Source organism: Carcharodon carcharias, chromosome 26 (genome assembly GCF_017639515.1).
Source record: "Carcharodon carcharias isolate sCarCar2 chromosome 26, sCarCar2.pri, whole genome shotgun sequence".
Taxonomy (NCBI): domain Eukaryota; kingdom Metazoa; phylum Chordata; class Chondrichthyes; order Lamniformes; family Lamnidae; genus Carcharodon; species Carcharodon carcharias.
Window position 1 is genome coordinate 40,675,322 of NC_054492.1, and position 24,479 is coordinate 40,699,800.

General features: G+C 41.2%; 1 protein-coding gene across 2 annotated transcripts in view; it reads right to left on the reverse strand.

Moving 5' to 3' along the window:
* Positions 1-24,479, reverse strand: part of adam10a (ADAM metallopeptidase domain 10a) — a 207,026-nt gene that overhangs the window by 163,467 nt on the left and 19,080 nt on the right. Inside the window, exons 1-2 of one of the 2 annotated variants that reach the window (XM_041174820.1) lie at positions 11,651-11,669; positions 1,751-1,901 (exon numbers count right to left, since the gene is read on the reverse strand). Coding sequence is in view for 1 of the 2 variants with exons in the window: in XM_041174819.1 (XP_041030753.1) it covers positions 1,751-1,901 (151 nt within the window). In the remaining variant the exon portion in view is untranslated. Of the gene's footprint in view, positions 1-1,750; positions 1,902-11,650; positions 11,670-24,479 lie in introns of those variants that run through there. The other variant, XM_041174819.1, reaches the window with a different exon arrangement.

The window sequence follows — 24,479 nt, forward strand, 5'->3', positions numbered from 1 at the left end:
TTTTGCAGTTTCAGGTATGAATTAAACATTATAATTAGTATTTCTAGCAGGACGCGTATGTAAAATGCTCCTTTTCTCAAATTCAAAAAGCCAACATGCCATGTTTTCATCAGTGCAGTTAAAGTGGTTGACAGATGCAAGACGAGAGCGTCCCATTGCAGCTCACCTCCCATTTCTCCTTCCTATGAGGAAACAACTGGATTCTACTTGGCTGCTTGCTAGAGCAGTGCAGGTGAATCAGGAATTGTAGGAAGTGGGACTGGAAAAAAAACCAAACCATCAGATCAACGTGATTTAATTTGTGCTGCAGGATGTTTGAGCATCAACCATCACAAGGATCAGAATGTCTTAAGAGGATACGTAGATAATGGAAGTGGTCTGATGAAACCACAACTGCAGCTCACGCAGTGTGGTGCAAGGAAGTTTGAAACATTAGCACTGGGTTTTGAACATATCCACCCTTGTGTGGAACGGAGTCATTTTCAAATAGAAACTCAGGCGCTCATTAGATCTTAAAAGGACAGCAACGAAAGTTACAGGTGCAGTGATATGGTTAAATTCTCCAATGCCTTAAAACGAATGTTCACGTTTTCAGATGATTTGTTTTGATCAACAAAACAAAAGCGCCCTTGTTGTGAATTCATTAGTTATATTCAAGTAAACTCAAAAAGTTCCTATATATATGAAAAAAAAACTTAAAGGACAGGCACACCTTCACAGAGTACAAGGTGGTATTCAAATTCTTATGAAGGGATCCCTCCAAAATATCAATTAATCTTCAATGCTAACTGGTCAGCTATGTATTTCTAGCATTTTGTTTTTAATGTCTGCTAGGCTCATGTGGGTTGATTAGATACCACTTCAACTGGAAGTTTACTATGAAGCCACTAGCAGAAGCAGCAGGTTTGAAGTTTATTTTTAGCTTGACTGTGGGCTGCTTGGGGTGATGCTACACATTTGACCATTTAATTGATGACATTTCCATTCAGAACTTCTATAATTTTACATAGATCCTTTCTGAAGGTGGGTGGTCCCAGTGATGAGCCATTTTAGCAGTCTATTGAACACTATCTCAAAAACCATAACATTATGAGAAAGAGAGACCAACACAATTTGTTGCATTATTAAAACATATTTTCGCAGTCCTCTGAGTTGTACTAGATTTGTAGAGAAGGGCTAAAACCAATTCCAGACCATGCCTAACTTACACTGCAACCTCAGTGAAACTTTTGTATGAATTTAAATGTTGAGTCAAGCTCATAATTTTAAAAATCTTTTAGAAGACTCAATGCCAATATTTAGCAACAATTTTTTTTGTTAAGCAAAAAATATTCACTCTTCTTCCATGGATAATCAAACTTCAAGATTACTTTGAGCATAGGTCATTGGCAGTGCTAGTCTTCAGTTAACAATGGCTATCAGTTCAATGACATATTACTGCATAGGTATTGGTTCTAGCCATCTGTGTGGATGGATTCATTTAAATCTTTTAAGCAGTGACCAAAGCAAACAGAAATCACTGAAGGTACAATTGTGCTCTGCACAGGTAGACAAGAATTCTAACAGTCTTCCCTTATCTATGCAAGGAGATAGAAATTGGGATTTAAAGAGATACATCTGAGGAACTCAACACTCGATCACTTAAACGGAGGAGATGCCGGTCACTAGAATTTTTAAAAATACATCATGATGCTGAATTTATAAGTATTTATGGAGGAAGGATTTAAAATTTTAAATATGCAGTACATACCGGCCATGTGCATGGAAATCCAAATGGACAAACTGGTCATCATGCAATATTGACCTCTTGGCACGTTGATGTTTCTGATGCAGTACATCTGTGTCATACGATAGACCTTCATAATGTCTAATGTACTTGTTTAAAGGATTTCCGAATTGCCCTGTAGACCAAACAAGCAGTATTAAATGCAGTCACATACTATGATAACTAGAGTAACCAGTTTACTTCTTAAGTGCTGTTCCACAAGATTAAAGCCCAAAAGCACATTAATACAGATTACTGAATTTGAAAAAAAAACAAAATCACTACTAAAATCAGTGCCCCAAGTAGAGATCTGATCTAGTTGTGATGTTACTCATTTAATTCAAGTTACAGGTATAAATCTGATACATAAGAAATTCCAGCTTAATTGTTCTTTCCTCAATTATTTGCACTGCGCTTAAATGTTCTCCAAATAGCAGATACTATTTCTACTACACATTAAAAGTTGAATAAGCCAACCACATATCAGACAGTGAAGACAACACAGACTTGAACACTGTCGCTACTCATTGATGAGTATCTGGGTTATTAGTGAAAGTGGAAAAATCCAAAACTGATGACTGAATTGCATGACTCAACTATCACCACAAAAAAAAAACAATTTGTGTAATCCTCTCCAGGTAAACCCAAGTGTTAAATGAAACCTTGGTTTGACTGATTTCAATCTGTCCCTGGACCTCACTATTAGCTCACAATGCTCAACACTGCATAAAAAGCATCTGATAGTATGCATGTATTTGTTGTCCCAACACCATCACTATTATCTGATCTATTAACTAACTCATCATAGGAAGCTGAACCTTACAATTCTATTCACATTCGGTCGATCATTATGGGTGGGAGAAGAGATATTGCATACATTGGTTTGGGAGGAAAGAGAACCAGTAAAACTCAGTTGAAGGGAACAGGATTAGTGATCCTGACCTAGTTGACAAAGCTTGGACCAACCTCACAATGGCAACAGGTTCTTGTAAATACAGCCTTTTTCCAATTTATACTACTTCTCTCCCCCATGGCTCCTCATTTTAGTCATCAATAGTTGCAGTTATAATCCTTGCTTCTTCAAAGAACAGAGATCATTGAATACATGAAACAGCATGGGCAATAGCCACTACTCTGTGGATCCATTAAAGCTATTTTCAACAAGTCAGTACAGAACTGGTAGACATGATCAATAGCTAAAATGTAAAAAAATCAATTATTTCTGTGGAGCAGCTGACACCCTATAGAGACAGTACTGTACAGTTCAGATCAATAGCTTGCTTTTCAATCTTAGGCTGTTCAGTCTATCTTGTTGAGCTTAAATCTTCATTCCCACAAAGGCATATTGTTCAAGTGTAGGAGAAATCTAATCTCACTACCTGAAGACACTTATTTCAGTCATGAACCATTGTTGAGGTTCATTGGCATTACAACAAGCATACAATTAAATCCAAGCGCAAACTGAAAAGAAAACACAAGTGATTTCTTTAAAATTTGAACAGAAGAGTTTAATAGAAACAGGAAAACTTCACATCCTGTGCAATATGTCATGCCCAGTATAGATGATGATATGTTACTAACTTTTAAGGTATGGACTTTATGCAAAGTGGATTTTCTGAAATTGATTTTAAAAGTGGACAATGTGTGGCAAAGATGGCTGAGGTCAGGTGACCTTTTGTCGTTTCTGCACAGACAATGAATGAACTCAGGTCTCTGGAAAGTTCCAAACACCTAAATGACCGTGGATGGAATGTCCTCCCTTGAAAAAAACAAGATGCGAAACAACTTGTGAATTTATACCTTGGATTGACTGGGTATTTACTGAGACTCAAAATCAATGCCTGCAAGCTTGACCCTTAATGAGAGATGCTGTGAAACCCACTTAGCACAAGCAGGTGTGAACTGCCACAATTCAACCCCCTTTGCATAGCAATGGCTTCAAACTTCAAATCATTTGGTCACATATCAAAACTGACTTCAGATAACAAATAACAAACCTTATTACTCCAAGAACCAAGTCTGGAAACCAACAGGATGAGAGAAACCATTCCTCCAGCAAGAACAACCAGGCAGAGAGCAAGAGATTTCCTTCGACAGAAACTTGGCCACAACTTCATCTGGAAACTCAGAGGCTTCCAACTTCTATTCATCCAAAGAACCATGAAACAACTCCCATCCACGCCTACACTATGCGCATCTTAAAAGACTAAATTTAAACACGCGATTTGCTTCTTGTATTCTGTTAATATACAAGGTGCATGCTTGTTCTCTAGAATCCATTTTACTTGTGCATGTTTTCTGTGTGCATTAGGAAATGAGTGTTTTTCGGTGTGTTTACATTTCGGGGTGTTGTGTAAATAAAGGTCATCTTTTCTCCCAATTTAAACTTACCCAAAAGCCTGCTTCGTATCTATTGCTAAAAGTCACAACACTCAAAAAGCTTTAAAACACTCCCTCTAAATACACATCTTGTCACAGAAAACTGAGAAGCCATAATCACTTCACAAATTCCAAACATATTAGAACTGTCATGAAAAAATCTTGACAACTTTTCCAGTCATAGAAATCAGTAGAAAGACAGAATCATTCTCTGACCCTGTTCCATGAGAATCAAGTCCTTTCCTCATGCAGAAGCCTAGACTACATACATCAGTATCAAAGGCTAGTGGGGCATTTGCAAGGGCAGTGGATAGCTGAAACTGATTTCATTCTGTAGCGAGTAGTAATCAAGAACCAGGGAAACATCCCATTACATCATAAACAAAATCTTTTGAAGTCTGCTAAAACTTGGTTTTATAAATCCAAATTACAGCAGCCAAAACTTCCACATCAAAGGCTACATCCGTCAATTATTCAGGAGCTCAAATTAGTCTGCAGTACATTCTATCAAAACAGACAGTGGAATTTCTGGTTCCCAGTTCTGAAAGCAAATTAAGATAACCGCATTTCTGTAAAGGAAATAAAGCTTAGGCAAATTAGTGATCACAACTGAAAGCAAGCTTCCTGTAGCACACAAGTTGTATTTTACTACCAAAACCAACACCAAGACAAGTGCCACCTTAAGAAGTCAAGACATAAATTTGTTTAACATGTGCTTTAATTTGAAAGGCTTTTGAACAAGATGTTACAAACTATGATGATGTTGGGACTTGTTATCTGCTGTTGTGCCATACTTGCAAAAGCAGGGAATTTTAAAATCACCTTCCCAATTTATTTGGAATGAAATTTGCAGCAATTGGTCACAAATCTAAGAAGCATCTTGACAAATTCATTGGGGTATATACAAAAATTCCCCTTTGATCCAGTATTAAACTCATCATTAGTTATGTAGCTAGGTTGCTACCATGAAAATCAAGACCCATTTTCAAATTACTCTGTGGAATACTAATGTACATCTAAAAGTCCTCTTCCTTTAACATAAATGGCACAATGCCTCAAATAAAATTTCACATTGACCACCCCCCGTCCACATCCCAAAGATGAACATATATTTTATATACCGATATTGAGAACCATAGAGCTATTTACAGCACAGGAGGCCATTCAGCCCATGGAGTCATACCAGCTCCCCCCCCAAGGGCAATCCAGCCAGTCTCACACTGCTCGATCCCTGTGGCCCTGCAAGTTTATTTCCTTCAAGCGTCCATCCCATTTCCTTTTGAAATCATTGATTGTTGCCGCTTCCACTACCCTCGTGAGTAGCGACTTTCAGGTCATCACCACTTGCTGCATAAAAAATGTTCGTCTTCACATTCCCCCTGCATCTTTTACCTAAAATCTTACATTCTTGTCCCCTGGTCCTTGAACCACCAGCGAATGGGAAGAGTTTTTCCTGCCTACCTTATCCAAGTGTGTCATAAACCTTGTACACCTTTATCAACTCTCCCCTCAATCTCCTTTGCTCCAATGAGAACAGCCCCAGCCTTTCCAACCAAACCATATAATGAAAACCTCCATTCCAGTGTAGCTTCAAGACTGCAGTGTTAAAAATAAACATTATCTTTTATTTCAGGACTATCCAAACAGGGACCCATGTGTTCAAGCCACCAAACATGCATTAATATTCCAGGCTTTTCCACCCTCAGCATTATGTTGGAGCAACAACTGGAAGCAAGGACTAAGTACAGTAAAGCAAACTGTGGATGGGAATACTTATCATACCAGGAATTCCTACGGAGTGTGCAGTGCCTTTCAATTGCTTGGAGCAGCAAGAGAAAGTGACAAGGAGCAGAGGCTCAGAAGGTAATCTGTAGCAGGAGGAGAAAGGAGTGAAAGGAGGCAGCAATGCATGAAATTAGAAGTAGAAGATACTTACCAACATTAAGTATGAATGGGGGAACATATGAAGCCTTGGACCATTCTAAGCCATTTCCAATTCAGTGCATAGCATTTGATATGTGACCATGTTAAGCAATTGAGCGTTCACACAAAAAAAGTTTAGATGGTTGCACTTGCCTCCTTCCTCTAAGTCCTTTCATAAAAAAGGTTAATTTCTTGCATCAATTACCAGGTGACCCTTCCCAAACTTTCCACCAATATCATTTTATAAGTTGCAGTATTCAATCATTCATTATAAAAGAACTTCCAAAATTGGAAACTGATCACATTACATCTCAACGCTTCATTATCCCCTCCAAGTGTGTTTTCATATGGTGCTGCATAAATTAATGAAGGTACCTCTAAAGCTATTGCTTGTGGATAGAAGATAGTTTCTTAATTCAAGAAGATAGTCATGCTTCAAGAAATGCTGTGTACCTTACAGCTGCCAAGGCCTGGGCCCTCAAGCAAAAACCACAAACGCAGTAATTTATTTTGCCTTGCTCCAAGTCCAAAAGCTGACCTGATCTTCTGCACTAGGGGTATAGCTGACACCAACTTGGTTAACTATGTCAATCATGTCCACCAGTGTTCAACATGTTTTAAGTAGTCACAGTCCAGTTGCCTCATTAATCGACACCAAAGCAAAACAAAATTCAGGACCTAGAGTAAGGAGGCAATTGCATGGCTCAGGCAGAACACAGTTTCCCACTGTAACGGGAAACTCCTTTAAGAAACGCAGCCCAACATTTAAAAACACCAGATTCGCAGACCATAAACCAGCTTTGAGCCAGTTAAACGTTGGTAACATTTCAGCAGTAATAGTACTCCTTTAGATTCACTTATACATTAGTCATTGAGAATGGATGAGCTGCCATGAAAGACATCTATCCAGCAGTGTATACTATCAGATATTTTTATTACGAATGTCAAATATATAAATTATTTAAAAAGGTCCAGTTTGAGCAAGTTCACTAGTTGAAGGATTGGTTTCCTATTAGCAATTACAGCATCAACATTTATTTACTCCTGCATTTAATGTAAAAATATTGTTGCAGCATCTAACAAGAGGGGGTCAAAAGCAATTAAATTTATTAGAAATGTTGCATGTTACTGAGCAGGGCTTCTGGTGAATGAATTTGGACTGAAAACACAGGAGGACCAAACTGGAAATGCATCTCTTGCAAAAAAAAAATGCTCAGAGGATTGATTTTGGAAAAAAAAATATTGTTTTTTGTGACAGGAAGATGCAGTTGTTGCTTTCTGCTAAACACAGGAAATGCATGCGACACACATATCTATCCTGTGATGTATCCTCTGATTCAGTGAACAATAATGTCTTAGGTTGCCCAACAGAAAATATCTGGCCCAATATGTACGTTGATTAAATAGGTGAAATGGTTACCATGTACTGCAAGATTGGTAGCAGCAATTTCAAGTTCAAACAAAAAAAAAACAGCCAAAAGGAAGATGGATGAGGAAGTTGATGTATAGATGCACTGAATGAGGTGTGGGGTCCTGGGCTTTGCTAGATTGGAGAAGATGGTTCAAGGGTTCAGAAGCACTGGAAACCAGTGGTGGGGGTGTGGAAGTATTGGAAATGCCAATTCTCAAATCTAGAATGAGGACAAGCAGCAAGCTGGGTGTGTGGAAATGGTGCAAAGCGGTGAGAAGGATGTTGTATTGAAATACAGCAGAAAGATTGCTGGAACAGTTGCCTTGGTATACACTACCTGTTAGGCTCTGAGGGTTGTGTGTTCTGGAAACATGCAAGTAGCGGACAATCTGAAACTACTTAGCTGGAGTAAAGGGGTTTGGCAATATGTCAGGAAGGATGCAAGAGAACTAAAGCTTCAGGCCTTATTCAATTCACTTTTCACATGCATACGAGTGATATTTTTTCTGCGTATTCTCCAAATTGTAATATATTCTGCTTTCATAAGCTGTTACAGAAAGGTCACACCTTATTTTTAACGATGAATCACACTGTGTCAAGTGTGCCTCAGTGCAAAGACAGAGCTTAGTTTGCAGAACACCATATTTGAATCCCTTCTTGCACTCGAAATACACAAATGCCTATCCTGGACTCACATGCACAAATAGTCTTTTATTCACAGCATTAGTTCTTCTGGTTTGTACAATTTAAGGACAAGCTGTAGCATTCATACAACCTGGACATGAAAAACAGATGGCAAAGAATTCCTGGCAAAACAATTTCCTAATTAAAACTTTACAGCAGCTAGTGAAAGGCACCTATGATTTTAGTCCAAGTTATCTCTCATTCCTGACCTCCAAAGTTGAAGACTAGATGAAAAGAACACCATTAATCACAATTCTATTTAGTGGAAGGTGCTGGCATTGTGGTAATGCCATTGCACTAGTAATCCAGAGGACCAGGCTAATACTCTGGGGACACAGGTTCAAATTCCACCATAGCAGCTGGTGAAATTTAAACTGATAGACTGTCCACCAATATTCTTTACAAGCCTCTACCGACTCCCACAGCTACCTTGACTACAGCTCCTCACACCCCACTTCCTGTAAGGGTTCCATCCCATTCTCTCAGTTCCTTCGCCTCCGTCGCATCTGTTCTGATGATGCCACTTTCAAAAACAGTTCCTCTGATGTGTCTTCCTTCTTCCTTAACCGAGGTTTTCCACCCACGGTGGTTGACAGGGCCCTCAACTGTGTCCGCCCCAGCTCCCGCGCATCCGCCCTCACACCTTCCTCTCCCTCCCAGAACCATGATAGGGTTCCCCCCTGTTCTCACTTATCACCCACCAGCCTCCACATTCAAAGAATCATCCTCCACCATTTCCGCCAACTCCAGCATGATGCCACCACCAAAAACATCTTCCCTTCACCCCACCTCCGGCAATATTCCGCAGGTATTGTTCCCTCTGGGACACCCTGGTCCACTCCACCCGCCCACACCTCAACCCCCTCCCACGGCACCTTCCCATGCAACTGCAGAAGGTGCAACACCTGCCCCTTTACTTCCCCTCTCCTCACCATATAAGACCTAAACACTCCTTTCAAGTGAAGCAGCATTTCATTCGCACTTCCCTCAATTTAGTCTACTGCATTCGCTGCTGCCAATGCAGCTTCCTCTACATTGGAGAGACCAAACGCAGACTGGGTGACCGCTTTGCAGAACACCTTCCGCAAGCATGACCCAGAACTCCCTGTCGCTTGTCATTTCAACACTCCACCCTACTCTCATGCCCACATGTCCATCCTTGGCCTGCTGCAATGTTCCAGTGAAGCTCAACGCAAAATGGAGGAACAGCACCTCATCTTCCAACTAGGCACTTTACAGCCTTCCGGATTGAATATTGAGTTCAACAACTTTAGATCATGAACTTTCTCCTCCATCCCCACCCACTTTCCGATCCCCCTTTTTTCCAATAATTTATATAGATTTTTTCTTTTCCTACCTATTTCCATTATTTTTAAACGTATTCACATCCATTGTTTTATCTCTACCTTTTAGCCTATTTCAATCCCTTCCCCCCACCCCACCCCCACTAGGGCTATCTGTACCTTGTTCGACCTGCTTTCTATCCTTAATGTCACCTATTAGCGCATTTCTTGGCTAATATCACCACCATCAACACCGCTTTGTCAAAAGATGTCATAGACAAAAGGACAATCTCCACCCATCACTGGCCCTCTATCCAGCTCTACTTGTCCCAACCCCCCCTTAAACCAGCTTATATCTCACCTCTCTTCTATTTTTCCTTAGTTCTGTTGAAGAGTCATACAGACTCGGAACATTAACTGTCAGACCTGCTGAGTTTTTCCAGGTATTTTTATTTTGGATTTCCAGTATCCGCAGTTTTTTGCTTATCAATTAAGTAATCTGGAATATAAAGCCAGTCTCAGTAATGGTGACCTTGAAACTATCATTGATCATTGTAAATACCCATCTGGCTCACCAATGTCCTTTAGGGAAGGGAATCTGCCACCTTACCTGGTCAGACCTACATGTGACTCCAGACCCACAGTTGACTCTTAACTGCCCTCTGCAGTGGTCTAGCAAGCCACTCAGTTGTGTCAAACCACTAAAAAGTCAAAAAGGAATTAAACAGGATGGACTGTCAACCTGTGCACTGGAAACAACAGTGCAACCAGCCCTGTCAATGCTTCAAAGTCCTCCTTACTAACATCTGAGGGCCAAAATTGGGAGAGCTGTCCCACAGTCTAAACAAGTTAGCAGCCTGACAGTCATACTCACCGAATCATAAAGTGCATACAATGTCCCAAATACGGCCATCACCATCCCTGGGTATGTCTTGTCCCATTGGCAGGACTGACACAGCAGTATACAGTCAGGGGGGAGTTACCCTGGGAGCCCTCAACATTGACTTCAGATCCCATGATGTTTTATGGCATCAAGTCAAACATGCACAAGGAAACTGCCTGCTGATTACCCCCTACCCCATAACCTCCCCACCAACACCACCTCCCCAACTGATGAATCAGTTTTCCTCCGTGTTGAACTGAACAGAAGCACTGAGGGTGGAAAAGGCACAAAACGTACTCTGGGTAGGGGACTTCAATGTCCATCACCAAAGAGTAGTAGCACTATTACTGACCAAGTACTGAAGGACACAGCAGCTTGACTGGGTCTGTGGCAGGTGGTGAGGGAACCAAGAATGGACCTAGCAAATCAAAACTGGGCAGCCATGAGACGCTGTGGGCCATTAGCAGCAACAGAATTGTATTCAACCACTATCTGTAATCACATGGCCGGCATATCCCCCACACTATCATTACCATCAAACCAGGGGATCAACCCTGGTTCAAAGAAGAGTGCAGGAGGGCACACCGGCAGCAGCACCAGGCATGCCTAAAAATGAAACTACAACACATGACTACTTGCATGCCAAACAGCAGAAGCAGCATGCAATAGACAAAGCTCAACCAACTGGTCAGATAGGCCTCCTCCATGCAGTTGTGAATAGTGATGAGCAATTAAAAAACTAACTGGAGCAGGAGGCTCCTTCCAAGGTCCCCAACATCACAGATGCCAGTCTTCAACCAATTCGGTTCACTCCACGTGATATCAAGAAACAGTTGAAGGCACTGGATGCTGCAAAGGCTATAAGCCCCGATAACATTCTGGCAATAGTGCTGAAGCCACAACTCTCGTCAAACTGTTCCAGTACAGCTGCAACACTGGCATCTACCCAGCAATGTGGAAAATTGCCCAGATATATCCTGTCCACAAAAGCAGGACAAATACAACCCGGCCATTTAAAGCCCCACCAGTCTACTCTTGATCATTAGCAAAGTAATGCAAGGTGTCATTGCAGTGCTATCAAACGGCATTTACTCAATAATATCCTTGCTCACTGATGCTCAGTTTGTATTCCACCAGAGCCACTCAGTTCCTGACATCATGACAGCCTTGGCCCAAACATAAACAAAAGAGCTGAACTCCCGAGGTGAACGGAGGGTGACTGCCCTTGACATCAAAGTAGCATTTGACCGAGCGTGGCGTCAAAGAGCCCTCACAAAACCGAAGTCAATGGAAATCAAGGGGAAAACTAGTTGGAGCCATACCTAGCACAATGGAAGATGGTTGTGATTGTTGGAAGTCAAACAGCTCAATCCCAGGACATTGTTGCCAGAGTTCCTCAAGGTCATGTCCTAGGTCCAACCATCTTCAGCTGTTGCATCAATGACGTTCCCTCCATCCTAAGGTCAGAAATGGGCATGTTTGCTGATGACGTTCAGTACCATTCCTAACTCCTCAGATACTGAAACAACCCGTGCCCATATGCAGCAAGACAGGACAACATTCAGGCTTAGGCTAATAAGTGGCAAGTAAACTTCACACCACACAAGTGTCAGGCAATGACATCGCCAACAAGAGAGAATCTAACATCCTGGGGGTTACCATTAACCAGAAACTGAACAGGGCCAACCATATAAATTCTGTGGCTACAAGAACAGCCAGAGGCTGAGAATTCTACAGGGAGCAACTCACTTCTTGACTCCCCAAAGCCTGTCCACCATCTACAAGGCACAAGTCAGGAGTGTGATGGAATACTCTCCACTTCCCTGGGTGAGTGCAGCTCCAACAGCACTCAAGAAGATCTACACCATCCAAGACAAAACAGCACGTTTGATTGGCACTCCATCTACCACCTTAAACACACTCCATGCACCATTGACGCACAACGACAGCAGTGTCTACCATCTACAAGATGCACTGCAGCAACTCACCAAGGCTCCTTCGAAGCACATTCCAAACCCATGACCTCTACCACCTAGAAGGGCAAGGGCAAGAGATGCATGAGAACATCAACTGCAAGTTCCCTTCCAAGCCACACACCATCCTGACTTGGAACTGTTCTTTCACAGTCACTGGGTCAAAATCCCAGAACTAAACTTCCACCCCCAAACAGCACTGTGGCTGTATCACCACCGTCCCAAGGGCAATTACGGACGGGGAACTAACACTGGCCTAGTCAGCGACACCCACATCTTGTTAAAGAATAAAAAAAAAATCAACTCTACAGGCTTCACCATCAGATTGTAGGAGGCTTGGCCTAAGTAGCCAAGTGGTTATGGTACTGGGTTTGTAACCCCAAGATCAAGAGTTCAAATCTCACAATGGCAAACTATGAAACAATGTAACTTCATCTGAAACAGATGGAAACAGATTTACTCAAAAAGAGTATCAGATTGTAGGAGCTAATGAAGGGTGGAATGCAACTTAAATATATCTTTCAGCCCTCCCCTCTCACATTAACTATCACAGGTTTGCAGCTAATAAGGCTATCCAGTATTAAAAAAATACACTTATCTAAAACTGCCAGTAAACCTTCTCTTGTTTTATCATCAAAAAGCAGTTCCTGCTACACAAGTTTAGCTTTTACTGTCGTACCTTCATAGAACATGGAAGCTAACAGTAGTTTCAAGCTCAATTTCACTGACAAAAGTGCTCTTTGCTCTACTTTGGCAATAGTCTGCTGGTACACAAGATCCAGCAATTGTCTGAACTCTGTTGCAAACACATTAAGATAACGCTATCCAACCCAATCTTCCAGGCCTATTAAAGATAAAGCAAGTTTAACTCCTGATAGAATAAAGTGTGCTCTTAAATAGGAGGAAAAAATCTATTTTTTCCCCCATTAAAAAGACAAGCTGCCCCAAAATACTCATTTTCTGCTCTTACATCTAAATCTGCTTGACACTGCATGTGCCAGGCGGACTAGGTTTGCTGATAACAACCTATCCTATAACCATTAAAGGTATTAACAGATACAGACAATTAGAGAAATGTGTACGCATCCATTAAAGATTGCTTTTAAAAAGCTTTGCATCAGAAGTTCACAATTGTACTAAAAACTGACAAAAATAGTCTTGCCTCTCAAACAGTTAACAGTTTTCAATTCAATTGTTTAAGATGCAGGCTGTGTGCACAGATAAACGATTACAAGCAGTACTGCAATATTCATTTTTTTACGAAGTCCAATAATTTTTAGCCAGAAAACATATAATAATGTGTATGAAAATTGTGCATCTATTTTCAAGTGCTTATTTGTAAATGAATTTTAGTTATCAAGGTTATTAACAAACTAATAGCTACAAAAACACAGTCATTGGCCAACACTGATCAAATGATTGCAATCGATTAATTTCCTTAAAATATAAGCTCAGAAAAAATACAAAGCCTTGTTTAAGTGTATTAAAATGAAATGTCAACATCCAAATGTTTCAAAGTATAAGTGATGGTGTGGAAAGAAAGAGAATACAGAAGAAAAGAATAAGTCTCAAACTGATTTGCACTATCTCACAGGTTCTCCTCAAAGTATTACTAAATTATTTTTTGGATGGGAGAACCTGTTAACGACCAGCATTTGCTGTGATACACTGGAGGATAAGTCAATGCTAACTATGACATAAAAATATAAAAACAAAAAACTGCGGATGCTGGAAATCCAAAACAAAAACAGAATTACCTGGAAAAACTCAGCAGGTCTGGCAGCATCGGCGGAGATGAAAAGAGTTGTAGTTTTGAGTCCTCATGACCCTTCCACAGAACTGAGTGAATATAAGGAGAGGGGTGAAATATAAGCTGGTTTAAGGTTTGGGGGGGGGGGGGGGGAAAGAGAGAGAGAGAGAGAAGTGGGGGGGTGGGGGGGAGAGATAGTTGGCTAGGACTTCCTGTTTTTGAGGTTGTTTAAAATGGTTAAATATCTCATCGCACAACCATCACCAATGTTTCCACTAATCATCTAAAAAACATAAACAACAGCACATTTACATGTGTATCAGAGCATGAGAACACAAGAGTGAGAGAAAGAAAAATACATTGCCTTTTTTTCAGTAAGCTTTGCAACATTGGATAAAGCAGAAAACCAGACAGGTACTTAGAATTAGATTTACATGACAGTTTGAGGAAGGGCCAAGGCATTAAGTAAAAAGGCAAAGATGATTCTGCAGATCTGCAATGCCCTTTTCACTTCCTGCAATCAGAAGTTGTTTAAAATGTGATCGAATGTTTGAGGAGCTGGTCATAACTAAAAACACAATTAAAATAAGGTATTCCCAAATGCTTTAGAATTACTGCTATTTAAGAAATAAGACCAAGAAGTCAGGCTAATTATATCGTACACTGTTTACTGCATCACCATTTGTTTTGTGTGCTTTGAGCTACAGAGGGATTAATTTGTCAAGTACACTTTGACTATTCTATCAATTAAATTTCAGAAAAAGACTGAGCAATGGCAAGCTCATGCTGAATAAACTGGTAGCCAGCAATCATATACTACTGACCCTCAGTTCACAATACAGGAAGAACATGCTTCACTTTTAAAAAAAATATGAAAAAAAGTTTACAAGGTCTATTAGGGATGGGGCAACAAATGCCGGTCTTGCCAGCAACACACACATCCCATGAAATAATTTTTAAAATACAAAGAGCTAATACTACCAGCATGCATAAATGAACAAGTTATAGGCATTTGTGTGAAGCTGGCAACTCAACCTATGGCTATTAGTAAAAAATAATGCAACTATTAAGCTGATAAAAGACCAGAAAGAGGCTCTGAAAAACCTACATAGCAAGGAAGGGAACAAACCAAACTGAACAGAGGAAAAAAGATCTGCAGCATCAGCCATGAAAAGAAATGAGACATAGAATGCTGCCTTTGATAACTAAGTTCAAGACTGAAGGAGCTTCCATTGAATAAAGTATATGAACACATAATTTGTGCTTCCTGAGCAATTTTTCACGACATCTGAACCTACGTTGAGCGAGATAACAAAGTTGCCCAGTATGAGCTTATTGCACTAATTCAGCAGGCAGCAAACAATAAGTCTATTGTATGCAACTCAAGTCAGAAGGCCCAATAAGGAATAATGCAGGTTGAGCTTGCTGCTGATCATGGTAACCACTCTAACCATCTGCCTACACGTTCAGGAAGTCACATTTCCCGGGGTGGGGCCGAACCGAAAACACAAGACTATCACAGTTCCTCTAAAGTCTGTCAAGGGTGAATGCATGTCATTTATCTTAATAAATTCAAATACAATGTATCATTGGCCCTCCCTCAACCTGTTTCTTCGAGCCAAGGTCAAAAGAAAGATTGCTAAAATGAAGGCTGACTTTGTAAACTTCAGTATTGGAGCTCTCAGAACTCAAAGTAGCAAAACGTCATGCTATTTGGGTGAAGGAGAAAGTCATTAAATACAACATTCTAATATTAAACCTATTATAGATTTGAATTCAGCATTAGAAAACTTAAGCCCATTAAAAGGACATCTTCAATGTACTGCACCTCATCACAGTGTCACCCAATGCATTAGCCACATGTGGCCAATTGTATTACAATAAAAAATAATTAATAATAGACACTGTCATTAGACACCATGTAATCTCATTACTTATTTGCACAGCATATGCCTGTGTACTTTAACCATTCTACCATTGAACACAGGTTAAAAGGGAAAAACCAAATGCCAGAGTGCTTTTTGATCAGTGTTTTACTTCCTCCCTGAATGGTGGTAGATGCGTTAGGTAAATATACATGTGTATATGTAATGCAACCTGTATTGTGTGCATGTAAGCAAAAGGCTCTCCACTAATTTAATGGGTGTGGTTAAAATTGTGTTATTGTGGCCAAACATGTGATGAGCCAATAATTTCTAATCAACTTATACGGACGGTGGAACCCACCCCCACCTAAGGAACATTACGTGCAGTCACTACATTACAGGAAGGACGCGATTAAACCAGAGGGTACAGTGGAGATTTACGAGGATGCCACCAGAAATTGAGAATTTTGGTTAAGAGGAAAGATTGGATAAACTGGGAGATCTGACAAAAAGTTTTTTTAAAATTATATTCTTTCACAGGATGTGGGTGTCACTGGCTAGGCCAGCGTCTATTGCCCATATCCAAATGCCCGTGAGAAGGTGGCGATGAGCCGCTGCTATAAATGCTGCAGTCCATGTGGTGCAGGTGGACCCACAGTGCTGTTCAGAAGGGAGTTCCAGGATTTTGACCCAGTGACAGTGAAGGAACAGCGATATAGTTCCAAGTCAAGATGGTGAAGGTGGTGGTCTTCTCATCCGCTGCCCTTGTCCTCCTAGGTGGTTAAGGTCGGGGGTTTGGAAGGTGCTGTCGAAGGAGCCTTGTTGAGTTGAAACGTTAGTGTTTCTCTCTCCACAGATGCTGCTAGGATTGCTGTGTGTTTCCAGCATTTTCTTCTTTTTTTTAAATAGGCTGGGGCTGTTTTCTTTGGAATGTTGAAAAAAGATTTAATTGAGGTGGAAAAATTATAAGGGACCAAGGTACAGTGGATAGGGAGGACATATGTCCCTTAGCAGATTTCAGTAACCGGGAAATTGGCAGAAGGTTTGCAGGGGGTAATTGGAGTTCTTTTTTCCACCTGGAATTCACCATCTGGAAGGATGGTAGAGGGAGAAATCCTCATCATTTTTAAAAAAGTACTTCGAAGCGCACCTAAAGCACCGTATCCTACAGGGCTATGGAGCAAGAGCTGGGCAATTGGGATGAGGCGAGGCAGCTCTTGTTTGGGTAGCAAAGGCATGATGGGCTTCTGTGCCTTAAATTTTCAATGTTTCCATATTAGTTGGCGAGTTTCCCCACACAAAAAAAAAAGTAGGGAGTTCTTTTATTAAAAATACCTCCTAGCTGTACTTTCCTCGACACTAGTTACAAAATGCAATTAGTGGGGAGTAACACAAGGTGATGATCTAAGAGGAAGGAGAGCTAATATCTCCAATAAGTAGCAGATATATTTGCATGATCTAACAAAAAGGAAACTTGTTGCCTTTGCAAGCTATGATACATGGGCACTTCTGAGAGAATGTATTTTTGTTTAATATAGTACTACAACACTTTTTAGCAAAGTTTGGTTTTTGCAAGGGGTACATTTTGATGGGTTTATTAATCATAGTAACTGAAATACAGCTCTTTAGTTTTTGCATAGCATGCCATATGTTAGGTTTTACATCATTACAAAATATTTACAATTCAGCCTCGAAATTCACATCAAGCTTCATACTGTTAAATCAAAAACTGCGCGACAATCAGTATAGACACAAAGTTCTGTAGAGGCTACAAAAGCTTTTTTTTCCCAAAAGCTGCTTTCATATTCACAATCTCCTGTGACTCACTACTCCAATAAGATGAAGTATGCATTAATGCAAGGAGACTGTGACATCTGCCATGAAAATCTTTTGAAGACACCAAGTTATCACATAGTAACAGTGACAGGAAACTAGATAGATGATGTGTCGTGATTGAAATCTTGAATATTAGCACATGGGTCAGCAGTTTTGGTGTATATTGCACCAGATGCCACTTCTTGGAAATTGTCTTATTTTGTGCCATTTTGCTCATCTTGCAAAGAACCATAATCATAGAATGATTATAGCATGGAAGGCAGCCATTCATATCTGTGCTGGTTCTCTGCAACAGCAATTTACCCCTAAAGCCACTCTCGCACCTTTTACCCGTGGCGCTGCATATCTTTTCTCTTCAGATAATGGTCCAACTTCCATTAAGACAGAACAAAAACAAAATTACCTGGAAAAACTCAGGTCTGGCAGCATCGGAGAAGAAAAGAGTTGACGTTTCGAGTCCTCATGACCCTTCGACAGAAAGACAGAAAGGTCATGAGGATTCGAAACGTCAACTCTTTTCTTCTCGCCAATGCTGCCAGACCTGCTGAGTTTTTCCAGGTAATTCTGTTTTTGTTTTGGATTTCCAGCATCCGCAGTTTTTTTGTTTTTATTCCATTAAGACAGAACATTCCGGATCTGAACTAGTCACTGCAGTTTCATGAAACTACCAGAAACTGCTTGTAACCATTGCAGCAAAATAAGCATTAAGGAGGAAATGTACATCTCCATATGGTTCAGATTAAGTAGAAAGTATTGTTTTCATATGAAATACAACCACTACTGTTATTGGCTGTCATGTTTATCAAAAAAAGCAAATAAATGAATTACCAGCCAATTTGTGCACAAATGACCAAAATCAGATAAGAGCTGGATAATTTGTTTGGTGATTAGTTGAACATTGACCAGGATATCAGGAGAACCCCATACTCTTCTAATACCTGTGGTGCCATTGAAACTCTTACATTCAACTGACCAATTGGAGAGCACCCCTAGTTTAACATCTCAGGCAAAAGACAGTAACTCTGGTGACACTGGGTACTGTATTAAAATCTTAGCCCCAATCATGCACTTGAGATTATAATCAGACCTTCTGAACCCTTAAGCCTCTGACTCAGAGATTGCTAACAATGGACTCAAGATGATACAAAAGTATATATCCACATGCTATTTGTACAGCACTCATTCCAATGGCCTCATTGTTGAGAGTTAAGTTATCCCCACAAGTTCAATCAATTGTCTGGGCTTACCTGGGAGATGTGCGTGGAGTTTGTCATAGCAGTGTCAAAAAGCCAGAGATATTTATGCTGAAGCTCTATGGTGCTCCAATGACATTTTTGACTAAAGATTATAGGAATTAACAAATATGAGCAGGGAACAATAAAGCCTTGAACAATTAAAGCACAGCTTCCTTATTCTTGTACTTTTGCACAAGACCAACATGACATTTGCCTTCCTAGCTGCTTGTTGTACAGCATGCTAACCTTAAGTGTACCTTGTACAAGTACACCCAAATCCCCCTGAGCATCAATATTTCTAAGTTTAGCACCTTTTGAAAAATATTCTGCTTTTCCTTTCTTACGACCAAAGTGAATAATGTCTCACTTCCCCACATTATCCTCCATCTGCCACCTTGTTGCCCACACTTAGCCTGTTTATATCTCTTTGCAGCCTCTTGGTCTCCCCCTCACAGCTTACATTCTCATCTAGCTTTGTATTGTCATGGAATATGGAATTCAATTGTTTTTATGATCATTATTTTCCAGCGGATCTTTTACCATGAAATTACGAAGCAACCCTGCTTCACTGCACAATACCAGACGTAAACTATCTTTATCCCTAGTTGGTTCCACAATGTATTGCTCCAGGAAACTGTGACAAAAGCTTTCCTCAAGTTCATTTTCCAGTTCACCTTTGCCAATTTGACTTGTCCAGTCTACATCAAGATTGAAGTCCCCCCATACCTATTACATTGCTTTTATTACAAGGTTCAATTATTTCTTGTTTAATGCATTGCCCAATGGTAAACTACTGTTAGAGAGCCTATAAACTACCCCCACCAGCATATTCTGACCCTTGTTATTCCTAATCTCTATCTACAACCGATCTTCTGAGCCAAGATCCTTTCTCAATATTGACCTTATGTCGTAGTTTACTGTCAGGGTTACTCCTCCTGCTTTCCAGTTCTGTCTTCTTGAAATATTGCATGCCCTGGACAATTTATTTCCCAAACTTCTTCACCCTGTAATTATGTCTTTCTAATGGCAATTAGATCTAAACGATGTATTGCACTTTGTGCCGTGTGTGTATCTTTCTTATTGCGAATGCTTCACACATTGAGATAAAAGTGTTTCTTTTTTTAATTTCAATTAAATGCATGGATCTTATTCACTGATACACCATTACATTAAATGCTGCCCCTTCCTGTCCCATTCTGCTCATCTCTACCCAAATTACTATTCTGTTCTGTTGTCTTTAAAGCCCTATCCACAGCCCTGGTTACACAATTCACCAGGGGACTGATCCCAGCTCCCTCTTTCCCAAGTATTGATGTCAAAACCCCTGCTTCTCACAATCTTTGAGCCAGACATTTAGTTCTCTGACTTACTTTACCCTATGCCAATGGTGTGCAGCTTAGGTAACAATCCAGAGATTATTACTTTTGAGGTTCTGTCTTTTAATTTGGACCCTAACTTCTCAAACTAGCTCAGCAGAACATCATGCATAGTTCTAACTAAGTTGTTGGTTCCTGTGTTGATCACAACAACTAAATCTACCTCCTCCCACTCCCAAGTTTGTCTCCAGTCGCAAGGAATACCCTTCACGCTGGTATTGGGCAGGCAACATCACCTTCGGAACTCCCAGTTGGGGCCACAAAGAACTATTCCCTGACTATACTTTCCCCTATCCTACCACATTGCTTTTCAATTCCTCTACTTGTGTGGCATCCTGCACCATGGTCCCAAGGCCAGTTTGCTCATCCACCTTGCAGTCCTTGTTCTTATCCACACAGGTAGCAAAAGCCTTGTACCTGTTGGTCGGAAAAAGGGAGTTAGCAGCTAAGGAACAGAATTTGAGATGAGGGCTGAAGATACTGGCTTTCATCTTCCTAATATTCAGACTGTTCTGATCACAAAGCCAAAAACCAAATATTCTAGCACTATCATGCACTACCTTCTCTCACAACCCCTCCCACTGCCATCCCACCCAGGCAGGGAAGGACCTGGTTATGAGGAAGGTTTTAAAAATAAATCACTCTCCAGTACCTGGGCTTGACAGATTCAGCATCGGGCAGCAGATTGCACTTAAATTGGATCCAAAAATGCATCATTTCCTTCAGGTAAGCATAAAACAAAACAACTGATGCTTAACTAACATCTTTAAATGATGAAACATCCTAAAGGCACTTCTAAGGAACATTAACAAAACATGACACCGAGCCATGTAAGATGATATCAAGACAGATGACCAAAAGCAAAAGTCAAAGAGGTGGATTTTAAATAGCACTTTAGAGAGGGAGAAATGTTCAGCAAGGGAATTTGAGTTTAGGGTCCAGCTGCCAATGGTGAAGAGATTAAACTTAGGGATGCACAAGAGGCCAGAATTAAAGCACCACCAATATCTTGGAGGGTTGAGAGGTGGACAAGATTACAGAGATAGAGGTGAGGCAATGGAGAAACTTGAAACCAAGGATGAGTTTTAAAATTGAGATTTTGCTTCACCAGGAGCTATATATCAACAAGCACAGGGTGACGGGTGAATGGAACCAAGTTTAAATGCCATGGGCAAGAGAGAGTTAGATGACATCAAGTTTAAAAAGGTAGGGTGGAGGGTGGGGGAAAAGAGGCATGAAGAAAATGTGGGTGGCCAGCCTCCCACACATTCAAATAGTAACATATGGTGGTAACAATGACACCATTGAAAATTTCAATGGATGAGTGAAGACAGGAGCAGAGTTGGGCAACGTAACAAAGGCAGATAAAGGCAGTCTTGATGATGGTGCAGTTGTGTGGTAAAACCTTATATCAAAGTTAAATATGACACCCACATTGCCAATAGCCTGGTTCAGCCTTAAGTTGCCAGGGAAAGGAATGGAGTTGGTGGCTATGGGGGAAAAGTTTGTGATGGGGACTGAAGATAATGGCTTTAGTCTTCCCAATATTCAATGGGAGCAAATTTCTGCTTATCTACTATTGGGTGTCAGATAAGCAATTAAAACACTTTACAGATAGTGGAGGGGTTGAGAAAGGTGGTGGCGAGGTAGAGCTGGGTGTTGTCAGCGTATATATGGAAACCAATGCCATGTTCTCAGATGAAGTCACCAATGGATTGAGTGTAGATGAGCAAATGAGTTGGGAACACAGAAATGGCAGTGACGCATAATCAAAATTTTGCCCCAGTTTTCACAGTGGAGGACACTAGTACCATCCCAATAGTAACAGGTAGTGCAGAGGATATATAGGAGGAACTTAGAACAATCACCATCACTGGAGAAAAAATACTGAACAAACTGTTGGGATTAAAGGAAGACAAGTCCCCAGGACCTGATGGCCTACATCTCAGGCTCTTAAAGGAAGTGGCAGCGGAGATAGTGGATGTATTGGCTATAATATTCCAAAATTCCCTGGAAAGGGAAATTCTGGAAAGGTTCCAGTGGGTTGGAAAATGCTAATATAATGCCTTTATTCAAAAAAAAAGGGGGGGGAAGGGGGCAGAAAGTAGGGAACTATAGACCAAAACAAAAACAGAATTACCTGGAAAAACTCAGCAGGTCTGGCAGCATCGGCGGAGAAGAAAAGAGTTGACGTTTCGAGTCCTCATGACCGTTCGACAGAACTTGCGTTCGAGTCCAAGAAAGAGTTGAAATATAAGCTGGTTTAAGGTGTGTGTGTGTGGGGGGCGGAGAGATAGAGAGACAAAGAGGTGGAGGGGGGGGGGTGTGGTTGTAGGGACAAACAAGCAGTGATAGAAGCAGATCATCAAAAGATGTCAATGACAATAGTACAATAGAACACATAGGTGTTAAAATTAAAGTTGGTGATATTATCTAAACGAATGTGCTAATTAAGAATGGATGGTAGGGCACTCAAGGTATAGCTCTAGTGGGGGATTTTTTTTATTTATATAATGGAAATAGGTGGGAAAAGGAAAATCTTTATAATTTATTGGGAAAAAAAAAAGGGAAGGGGGAAACAGAAAGGGGGTGGGGATGGGGGAGGGAGCTTACGACCTAAAGTTGTTGAATTCAATATTCAGTCCGGAAGGCTGTAAAGTCCCTAGTCGGAAGATGAGGTGTTGTTCCTCCAGTTTGCGTTGGGCTTCACTGGAACAATGCAGCAAGCCAAGGACAGACATGTGGGCAAGAGAGCAGGGTGGAGTGTTGAAATGGCAAGCGACAGGGAGGTTTGGGTCATTCTTGCAGACAGACCGCAGGTGTTCTGCAAAGCGGTCGCCCAGTTTACGTTTGGTCTCTCCAATGTAGAGGAGACCACATTGGGAGCAACGAATGCAGTAGACTAAGTTGGGGGAAATGCAAGTGAAATGCTGCTTCACTTGAAAGGAGTGTTTGGGTCCTTGGACGGTGAGGAGAGAGGAAGTGAAGGGGCAGGTGTTGCATCTTTTGCGTGGGCATGGGGTGGTGCCATAGGAGGGGGTTGAGGAGTAGGGAGTGATAGAGGAGTGGACCAGGGTGTCCCGGAGGGAGCGATCCCTACGGAATGCCGATAAGGGGGTTGAAGGGAAGATGTGTTTGGTGGTGGCATCATGCTGGAGTTGGCGGAAATGGCGGAGGATGATCCTTTGAATGCGGAGGCTGGTGGGGTGATAAGTGAGGACAAGGGGGACCCTATCATGTTTCTGGGAGGGAGGAGAAGGCGTGAGGGCGGATGCGCGGGAGATGGGCCGGACACGGTTGAGGGCCCTGTCAACAACCGTGGGTGGAAAACCTCGGTTAAGGAAGAAGGAGGACATGTCAGAGGAACTGTTTTTGAATGTAGCATCATCGGAACAGATGCGACGGAGGCGAAGGAACTGAGAGAATGGGATGGAGTCCTTACAGGAAGCGGGGTGTGAGGAGCTGTAGTCGAGATAGCTGTGGGAGTCGGTGGGTTTGTAATGGATATTGGTGGACAGTCTATCACCAGAGATTGAGACAGAGAGGTCAAGGAAGGGAAGGGAAGTGTCAGAGATGGACCACGTGAAAATGATGGAGGGGTGGAGATTGGAAGCAAAATTAATAAATTTTTCCAAGTCCTGACGAGAGCATGAAGCGGCACCGAAGTAATCATCGATGTACCGGAGAAAGAGTTGTGGAAGGGGGCCGGAGTAGGACTGCAACAAGGAATGTTCCACATACCCCATAAAGAGACAGGCATATTCACCTAACCTCTCCATATATATTTGTAAATTTCTTATTTCTTCATTGCAACTTACTTTCCCACCTATTTTGTTGTCATCTACAAATTAAGTTATAGTACCTTCTATCCCTGAATCCAAGTTATTAATATAGATTGTAAATAGTTGGGGCCCAAGGACCGAACCCTGTGGCACTCCACTAGTTACAGCTTGCCATCCAGAAAAAGACCCATTTATCCTGACTCTCTGCTTTGTTGGTTAGCCAATCCTCGATCCAAGCTAATATAACTCCGTGTGATCTTATCTTGTGTATTAATCTTGTGTGCGGCACCTTATCAAAGGGCTTCTTTCTTGGACTCGAACGCAAGTTCTGTCG